We start from the raw sequence: 10,383 nt of genomic DNA on the forward strand, positions 1-10,383 counted from the left end.
TGATACGTTTAAAAATTTTGTTCGATTTATTCTTTACATTATTAAATTCATATATTCAATGAGTTTAATATAATTTTTTTTAAATTATATAAAAATTAAATAATATTAATAAAAAAAAACTATACTATACACATATATACACTAAAGAGGCTAATTGATTGGTGAACATTATTTATTAACTTATATTTAATTAATTCAGAATTTTGAAAATTAAAAAATATTGCAGTGGTGCCCATAAATTTTGACTGTTTGGGGCTGAAAGTTCCCTCTTTGTAAGGGCCACTGCCCAGGTCCAGCCGCACACCCCCTCCCCCTCTGCAAAGCTTCGCCCCTGCCCTTTCCCTCTCTCGCTTTTGCTGATTCGCTCGCTGCCTGCCTCTCTTGCTCCGTCACTCCCTCCGTCGCCCTCGCCCTCGCCCTCGCCCTCGCCTCTCGCTGCTCCGTCGCTCGGTGCCTCTCTCTCCTCTCGCTGCTCCGTCGCCCTTCGCCCTCGCCCTCGCTCTCGCTCTCTCGCCTCTCGCTGCTGTGCTCGGTCGCTCGCCCTCGCCAGCTTGCCTCGCCCTCGTGGCCGGTGGCTCGCTCTCCGTCGCTCACTGCCTCTCTCTCGCTCCGTCGCTTCGTCGCAGTTTCGCACCCTCGCCGGCTCGCCCTCGTGGCCGGTGCCCGGTGGCTCGCTCTCGCCGGCCGATTCGGGGGCCCATTTTTACATTTCGCCTCAGGGCCCCATAATCTCAGGTACGGCACTGATTTTCAGCTCCGGTTCGTTGATTGTAGCGTCCCAGTGCGCGCACCGCTTGAACCACTTCGAAAATGCACCGCGAACTGGGACGCATGAACTGTTGATAAGACAATTCGGACTTTAGCATTTCATGACTTCTGTATATGGCGATAGGGCTCTGCATAACTTTCTCTGACTTTCTGGGTGCTATATGTTGCCCTACTAATATCATTATATCTTTTTTTAGTTCTGTTAGCATATCCCACACTTTGATACTTGTCATGCTTCACTTGCTTATTTGAGATACTTGAATTTTCTAGATTTCCATTACTGCATAGCTGAATTTCAACTGCTTAAAAACAGTGCTTAGTGTAGAAGTAAAGTTGAGTGGGCTGATAGGCAGTTTAAAGGACACTGTACTGTTGTTGTATCTTCTTCCTCGAACCCCCCATTCTCCAATCTATACTAATGCTATAATGCTTATGTTAACTTAAACTGTTTTGTAGTAGTATTCATTCCTTGTAGCGTGTCTTTCTGCATTCTCTCTTAATAGGCATAACATACCTAATTCTCCCGAGTCCACAAGACTCACCCTTTTTATTTAATATTTTTCAGTGTATATTGATACCGACATAGACATAGTTGGTCCTTCGGTGTTCCTCTGTTTTATGTATGCCGGATGTGCATATCCATTGCATTGTTTTTATGTCATGGAAATGATGCATATCTAATTTTTGTTACATATCCCTTATCGATGTTTTTCTTTTTATTACTTGTATTTGTCGCTTACTAATTTCAAGGTGGGGCCCACCCTATCTTGGGATTCGGGCCAGTCACGGACCCGCAAAAATCTGGGTTGTGATGCTTACCAAACATTGCCTGACCAACCCTGTGAAGTTCAAGTCCGACTCGCATGGTATTTTCCACTGTATTGGGGAGTATTAATAATATATGCAATTATGCACATGTATATATATCTATATATCCATGCACATGTATGCATTAATTGATGTGTGTGTGTATATATGTATACACTGGCAACTCTGGATAGTAACTGATTTTGGTGTCTTGAATTTGCAGATAACAGAGGATTTAAGAGGAGATGAGTGGCAATGATGCTGAATAGGCTGTGCAACCGATGCTTATGCTCCATTTCTCATTCTTTTTCTTCTCAACCATGGCTTTTTGTGGGCTTGGGCAATCCAGGCGATAAATATAAAGGAACAAGGCACAACGTATGTTTGGATAAATTTTATTGTTAAAAGAGAAAAAGATAGGGATGTTTATTTGATCCGAACTTCTCTCTCTCTTTTTTTTTTTTTTAAACTGTGTTTTGTCCAAAGCAGGTAGGATTTGAAATGATTAATGCATTTGCTGAGTCGCAAGGGATTCCAGTGGATACAGTTTATTTCAAAGCCCTTTTTGGGAAAGGTATATTATTAGGTTTTTGATTTTTTTTTTTTGGCTGCTGAATTCTTATACGCATTTGCACATATATTCTGAATGCATAGACTTGTATATGAGCTTTTGGTATTATGTCAGGGTTTGTTGATGATGTTCCTGTTTTCTTAGCAAAGCCCCAAACTTATATGAATTTGAGCGGTGAATCTGTAAGTTACTGAGACAATTTCATGAAATAAATTTCTGATATCATCATATTTGCTCATCTATGCATGCATATGTGCACAAGTCTCATGCATTGTTGCAGCCTCACCTTACTCTCCAATCGGAAGCCTGTCATGCAGGGGTGACTACTTTTGGTTATCCAATGACATAGATAAGAGTCATTCTCTTCTTTGTGTGAACATACACACAAATACTCACATATGTTGGTATAAGCTAAGAGAAGAATGATTTCTATTTCACCATAATTGAAAAACACGACTCCTCTCTTCTTATAAAGGGAGGATACAACAAATTAGGAAATGATCAAACTAGGAAATAATTTACAATATATACAGGATATTCTTATTCTAAAATAGAATCAATCAATCAAAGAGATTTGGGCCATCAATCAAGAGATTGGAGTCAAATCATTAATCAAGGGATTTGTTTCCTTTTCATTTCAACACTCCCCCTCAAGCTTGAAGATATCTTCCATGGCAAGTTTGCTCACTAGATTTTCAAACTATTTCTTATGTAACCCCTTTGTGAGGACATCAACAACTTGATCAACTGTTGGAATGTAAGGCATATAAATTGCCCCATTGTCAAGTATCTCCTTGATAAAATGCTTATTCACCTCTACACATTTCGTTCTGTCATGAAGGACCGGATTGTGAGCAATGGAGATCGCAACTTTGTTGTCATAGTAAACCTTTATGGGTAAGGAAATAGGAACCTTCAAGTCATCTAGTAATCTTTTTATCCACATAACCAAATCCCGTGAGCTATTGAACGAAATTTGGCTTCAACACTACTTTTGGCTACTACATTTTGTTTCTTGCTTCTCCAAGGGACAAGATTACCTTCCACGAAGGTGCAATAGCCCAAAGTAGATCCTCCATCTGTAACGTTGCCTGCCCAATCTGAGTTGGTATGGCCTCTATGTGTAGGTGTCCTCATTTTTTGAAGAACAGTCCTTTTCTAATTGTTCCCTTTAGGTACCTTAGGATTTTGTAGGTAGCTTCAAAATGCTCTGAACCTGGTGAATGCATAAATTAACTTACAATATTCATTGCGAAAGCTATATCAGATCGGGTGTGAGATAAATAGATGATTCTACCCACAAGTCTTTGGTACTTATCTCTATTTACCACATCTTTGGTTTCGGCAGGTTGTAGCTTCAAGTTGGGTTCTATGAGAGTTTTAGCTATCTTGCATCCAAGCATTCCTGTTTCATTAAGCAAATCCAGAACATACCTACGTTGATTGATGAAAATTCCCTCTTAATCTTGCAAATTCCATCCCAAGGAAGTACTTTAGGGCCCCCAAATCCTTGATCTCAAATTCATGAGCTAGCTTTCTCTTAAGCTCTGGAATTTCTACAGTATCATCACCAATCATTATTATATCATCCACATATACAATCAAAATAGCCTTTTTACCGTCTCTAGAGTGCTTAAAGAACATTGTGTGGTCAGCTTGACTCTGAATGTAATCATAACTCTTCGCTGCTTTTCCAAACCTTTCAAACCACAATCTTGGGGACTGTTTTTGACCATATAAGGATTTTTTCAATTTGCACACCTTGTTGGCACTGAGGTTCTTCTCAAATCCAAGTGGAAGATCCATGAACACTTCTTCCTCCAAATCTTCATTTAGAAAGACGTTCTTTACATCAAGCTGGTGTAGAGACCAATTGGAATTCACTATTAGAGAAATGAGTACTCAAATTGAGTTTATATTTGCAACCGGAGCAAAGGTCCCCTGATAGTCAATATCGTAAGTTTGGGAGAACCCCTTGGCAACAAGTCTTGCCTTGTACCTCTCTTTGCTCTCATCTGCCTTATATTTTACAGTGAAGACCTATTTACACAGTGAAGACCTATTTACAACCTACAGTTGTCTTGCCTTTCGGTAACTCCACAATCTCCCAAGTTCTGTTCTTTTCAAGAGTATTTATCTCCTCCTTTATTGCTAACTTCCAATTTGGATCACTTAGGGCATCCTAAATAATTATTGGTACATGCAAGTTAGAAATATTTGAAAGAAATGTCTTGTGGTTATTGGACAGTTTTTGGTATGACAAGTATTTGGCAATGGGGACATCAAGATTAGACAAATCAAATGAGGGAGGATTTGAAGGAGTAAGTTTAGAGTTATCATTTGAAGATGTCAACTGTTTAGTTACTAGAGGGACATTCGAATTAATAGCATTTCTATGAGATTGTCTTCAAATATAAAACTGAAGCTCAGGTTTTGGATTGTTTTGATCCGTTTGTAGTAATTCTCCCCCTAGTTCCAACTCCATTATTCTTGGCACCTATGAACTAGATACATCATGTTCTTTATTATTTTGAGCACCGGTTTCCTTAGATTGTTTTTCAGAGTGGAGTGGAGTGTCAATCATATCAATCATGTTTGGAAGAGGTTCAAGATTTTTCAAAAGATTATCTTCTTCTACATTATTCTCCCCCTGAAGATGATTTTTGGTAAAATAAGGTTGATTCTCCATGAAAGACACATCTATGCTTATGAGAGTTTTCTTTGTCCAAGGATTAAAGCACTTGTACTCTTTTTTATTTGGAGCATAGCCAACAAAAATACATTTTTCAGCCATTGGATCCTATTTGGATTGGAAAATTTGTGGAATGTAAACAAAGTAAGTGCATCCAAAAATTTTTAAGGGTAGCTTAGAGTACAACCGGTACATAAGAATTTTTCTTTTTTTTAGAGAATTCAAAGGTGTTTCAAAGTTTAAGACCTAAGTTGGCATTCTATTTATTAGATAACAAATAGTTAAAATACTCCAGTATTTTGGGACATTTATAGAAAACATAATAGCCCTAGTTACCTCAAGTAAATGTCTATTTTTTCGTTCAGCTATGCCATTCTACTGGGGAGTTTCACGACATGTTTATTGATGTAAAATACCTTTTTCTTTCAAAAATTCCTCTAAACATTCATTGAAATATTTTGTTCCATTATCAAACTAAAGAATACAAATTTTTGTTTGAAATTGGGCTTCGATCACGTAGAATAAATCTTTGAAAACTCTGTCACTTTGGATTTCTTGTTAAGCAAGTAAACCCTACATAGTCTAGTATAATCATTGATAAAAGTTACAAACCATCTTTTGCTAGATAAAGTGGTAACCTTTGAGGGTCTCCAAACATCACTATGAATTAAATAAAATGATTTTGAAGAACTATAAGATTTTGAAACAAATTTAACATGATGATCTTTAGACAAATGTCATCTTTTACATTGAAACGTAGAACAATCCACTTCTTTAAACAATTTAGGAAATGAGTGTCTTAAATAAGGAAAATTAGAACGACCTAGCTTAAGATGCCATTGCATTATTGGATCATAAATAGAAATTAAACTATTACCACTCAATTCGTGAGCTTTTTTTATTACTGTAGAAATTCTCATTGAAGTAGTAAAGTCCGTTTATCTCTCTAGCCTTTCCATTTGTCTTCCCTAAGTTCTAGTCCTAAAATAGGCAATAAGAATCCAAGAAGGTAATATGGCAGTTAGAATCTTTTCAGAGTTTCCTAACAAACAAAAGATTACAAGCAAGTTTAGGAACATGAAATACTGATTGAAGATCAATACTTTCAGAGGTTTTAATGAGACATTTACTTGTAATAGGAGAAAAACTGTCGTCTGCTATTCTTATTTTTTCACTACCAGAACAAGGAATATATGAATTGAATAGATGTCACGACCCAAAGGGTGTGACAGGGGTATGACTGTAATTAGTCTAATGGGGATAAGGCTGTAATTAGCCTAATGCAAGTAATAAGCAGTTGTTGTACTTAGTAGTTATAACTGTAGTTGCCTATAAGGGTGTGACACTTTCGGTTACAACCGAAGGGCTGCCTATAAAAGGGGACCAGACACATGAGGATGGGAATTAAGTGGTCTAATTTGTACTCTATTTGTGCCTACAGGAAGTCAGCTAGCAGATCTTCTTACCAAAGGTCTTCCTGGAACAGCCTTTCAAAGGCTAACAAGTAAGCTGGGAATGGATGACATCCATTCTCCAGCTTGAGGGGGAGTGTCGGGAAATAAGGATGCTTACAGAATTATTTATGAATTATGATTTATTGTTTTTCTGTACAGTTATTTGGTTTGTTTTCTGTTGTATTATCTGTTAGTGGGCTGAAGTTATGGCCCTCAAGGTGTGGTTTGTGGTCAGATTAGTAGTTGGGTAGTTGATTCTTAATTTAAGGAAGTGGGGAGTGCTTCTCCTAAACTGTATATATATTGAGTTGTAGACTGGAAATAAAGTGTAGTTTTCTTGCCAATTCATAACAATAAACACTGCTAGCTCCACCTTTTGAGTGTCTGCATTTAAGGGCTCGAATAGTTTCTTTAGCTAGTGTTGACACAGCTAATGAATGAAGCAGGCTGGAGTGTCTTAAACTGTTAAAGTATCATCACCCCACGACGACTTGATGCTCTTTGTTGCATGAATTCTTCAAATGCCCTAGCCAATCTAGCTTGCCCTGTTGGTGGCTGCTCATTCTTGGTCAGTAACGTGCTGTATACCAAGCTCATCATCCACACAATTCAACATTAAATCATATTTGGGATTCATCAGATCAGAAAGGTATACTGCATGGATAGAAAAACAACTCATTTTATTTCCCATTAAACATCAAATCAAGTTTGTAGAAAAATTCATGCCTTATGGTAACAGGTGCAAAGCTACAAAAAGTACAACTCAAAGTCTTATGCATCTCCTACACATCCCAAGTGCATGTCCCCCATGCTTGCAGTTGGGTTGTTGTTGCCTCTGCAGATGCACCTCCTCTGGTTTCATCTTAGGTGGGACTCTCATGGATCCTCGTGCATGTGTACCAAGGGTCCATTTAGGACATGCCCTGACCTTTTTAGCATACCTTCTGTTGTAAGGCTGGCTGTCCTCTTAGCTCGGAGATCTTTGTCCTCTAAAATGCAATGGGCCATCACTTCCACTTTCCTATCTTCTCCTTGAGGTGGAAGTGGATTTCCATAGTCTGCTCTTTACATTCTGAGGGCAGGGAGCATAATAAACCCATCAGCACCCTGCTTTCAGTCCAATACAAGTATTAGTACGACGCTAATGCGAATCATCCCCTGGATCAATACCAAGTACGCAACATATCCAAAGGAAACATCCGTATATTTATTATTAATATCAAAATAGGGTTTCCATACAAAAAAATATGTAACACAAAATAACTTCTTCCCAACCCAAAATGGGGAATCCTATTCACTGCCCCACCCTCTGGGATTCGAATTCTTCGTCTTGGCATCCCCTGGGGTAGGTCGGCACCCTCCATATGGATTCACTTGGGCTTTGGGTGTTTCCTCAGTTTCCCCCACTTGCATCCTCTTAAAGGATCCATGCAGGATCCTCTCTCAATGTTTAGGGTAACTCTTGGTCTTACTTAAGTCCATTTTATTGCCATTGTTTCCTTTCTTTTGCCGTGATGTTCCTTCCTAACTACTTTACCTGACCATTTCTATCAAATATTTTGTCAACCTATCCCTAAAGATGTCAGTTGCATCATTACATTAACCTTGCTCTCAATCATTGTAGCATATTCTAGATACCCAAAAATCATAAACGTTCTAGATATGTATGGCCTCAACAACAGGGCCTTCCAAGAACATTTGGTTATCAATTTATCATTCCTCAGAAAAACATCAGATTACACTTGCATCAGCTGGGTATGCATCTCCTACTGCCTTAATCATCCAAGTTACCAATACTACTCTTGGGGCAAATCAACAGGTCATTACAGGCATGAAGTATAATCACAATGTGTTCTTATGTGAACTTGCTTCTTTTCCCCGTTACCTATCCATTTCTTATAATATTTTATGGGCATTAAGATCTTTAAACTTTGTTTTATGTTCCTCATTATCACCTACAACTTCAGATTCAAGGTTGTGATTAGATTTGGAAGTCAATGTATTTTGCTTGAATTGTTTGAAAACTTTTTGGTCATGTCTCTAGTATTTGCAACTTGTCTGTCATGAACTTGGAATAAAAAATTCATAGATGTCTTGCTAACATATGGTCTTTCTGTTACTTGTTTCCATTTGTTGTAAAAATTCCATTTCAACAAAGAATGCTATAGAGAGAGAGATGTAATAATGATATAGATTTGTCCGTCCATTTCTAATCAATGAGTTTGCGAGATTTTAACTTAACAAAACCAATTTTATGTATTAACTCCCATTCTCTGCCGCCTTTGATTATGGGGTTGGCGCACTTGCTGCTTATCATAAGCTACTGCAAGAGAGAGAGAGAGAGCTACCTTCCATTTTCTTAATCAATTTAGTTTGTGACAATTTAACATATAAAAGCAATACGATGCATTAACTTCTACTTTGCCTCCTTTGATTATAGGCTAGTTTGTGACAATTTAACATGTAAAAGCAATACAATGCATTAACTTCTATTTTGCCTCTTTTGATTATAGGCGGGTCCACTTGCTGCTTATTATAAGCTACCTCTCAATCGTGTGCTTGTGGTATGGTACTATCCCTTTTTCCTCTAGTTGGTTGTTCGACTACATTTTGCTCTTAGTCTTTTTACTCTACTGTGTGTTATAACTGTAGTTTCATGATGATATGGATTTACCCTGTGGGGTGCTGCGGCTTCAAGACAAAGGTGGTCATGGACGCCACAATGGGTAACGAAGAATTGAAGAGCTTTGGATAATTCTCAGTAGAGATTCATAATGCATATATAACACATTAATATCCTTTTCTTTTCTTTCTTTCTTTTTTTTTTCTAATTTCACCAGGCTAAAGAGCGTGATCTATCATTTTCGTGGAAACAGAGAGTTTCCTCGGCTAAGAATTGGTTAGGGAAATTCTCAAAATTATGCACATTGTTTCCTTGATTTAGCCTTTTAAATTTACTAGGAGTTTTACTTAATTAATAATTCTCTGCCAGGCATTGGGAAGCCTCCTGGTCAAATGGATCCCAAAGCATTCTTACTCCAGAAGTTCAATGCAACGGCTAGAGAGCGGGTAGGAACTTTCTCGATTGGTTTGGTTTGGTTTTCTATTATAATAACCTTGTAAGGTACTCCAAAATTGCTGCTACTTGTTCTAAAATGATCAAAAGTTGTCGCTCATTGTGTTGTGTTGCGTTACTGTTGACATGTTGTTCTGAGAAAAGATTGATGCTGCATTACAAGAGGGGGTTGAGGCGTTGAAACAAGTGTTGCTCAAAGGGTTGTCACAGAGCGCAAGATGCTTCAACAAAGAGCAGAAGTACAAGCATATAAGGCTCCAAACAATGCCCCCCACATGATAACGGATTGGTTCATTCGGGGACCGAGTAGTAATAGAAGCGTATGCATGCGCATAGTGACTATTTGTATGTATGTATGTAAGTATTCATCTCTAAGAACTCTATGCTGATTTTCTGAACTGCATCCTCGTAATATTGGTTATGATTATGATGGTATGCTATGATGCATGGAAACGTTTTGGGGGAGCCATTGACGCTTCGGAAATGGTTTTAAAAATGCCAAAAAAATATTTTCGGACTATTTTTGTAATTTTTGAAACATTTCGGGATTGTTTCGGCACAGATGGAATTATTCTTTATATATGTTGTGTGTTGTGTATAAAATGACAACTTGTATTTCAAACACCCTAAAGTTTGTTGTCAAATTTTCTAGTTTGATGGCCGCATCATTGACCACCATCATGGTCGGTCACAAACTCACTCTATTAGTCATCTGGTGAAGTGAGAAAGGAAGAAAGGAAGGGATGGAGAAATAGGGGGACCTGACCTCCAGTTGCCATTGCCATTGCATACTACATATTCCATAATATTCTTTTTAGTCTTTACTAAGTTAATAGTAAGAGACGTATTGTGTTTTCTTCATTTAGCTGGTTGCTTCTTACACATGGGGTCTATTTATATGGATGGGTCTTTTTCACAATCAACAGTGTCGATATCCTCCTTCAATAATAATAGCATGTGCGACTATGATGGATTGCAGAAACTCCTTTCATTGGTTTCTAAGTTAATCAATGAT

At 38.0% G+C, this 10,383-nt stretch overlaps 1 protein-coding gene across 2 annotated transcripts; it reads left to right on the plus strand.

The window, feature by feature from the left end:
• The first annotated feature begins 285 nt into the window (after positions 1–285).
• Positions 286–9,997, plus strand: LOC127792553 (peptidyl-tRNA hydrolase, mitochondrial). Of its 2 annotated transcripts, none has more exons than XM_052323085.1 (9): positions 286–735; positions 1,799–1,953; positions 2,062–2,149; positions 2,261–2,328; positions 8,806–8,856; positions 8,945–9,018; positions 9,133–9,191; positions 9,285–9,361; positions 9,513–9,997. In XM_052323085.1, exons 2-9 carry the CDS (start codon positions 1,831–1,833, stop codon positions 9,645–9,647), a joined length of 675 nt encoding a protein of 224 aa, XP_052179045.1. In that variant the 5' UTR covers positions 286–735; positions 1,799–1,830; the 3' UTR covers positions 9,648–9,997. The 2 variants fall into 2 exon arrangements, with proteins under 2 accessions (XP_052179045.1, XP_052179053.1); XM_052323093.1 differs by having other exon boundaries at positions 2,065–2,149; positions 9,513–9,995.
• The last annotated feature ends 386 nt before the right edge of the window (positions 9,998–10,383 follow it).

The sequence above is a fragment of the Diospyros lotus genome, chromosome 1, assembly GCF_014633365.1.
Source record: "Diospyros lotus cultivar Yz01 chromosome 1, ASM1463336v1, whole genome shotgun sequence".
NCBI classification, from domain to species: domain Eukaryota; kingdom Viridiplantae; phylum Streptophyta; class Magnoliopsida; order Ericales; family Ebenaceae; genus Diospyros; species Diospyros lotus.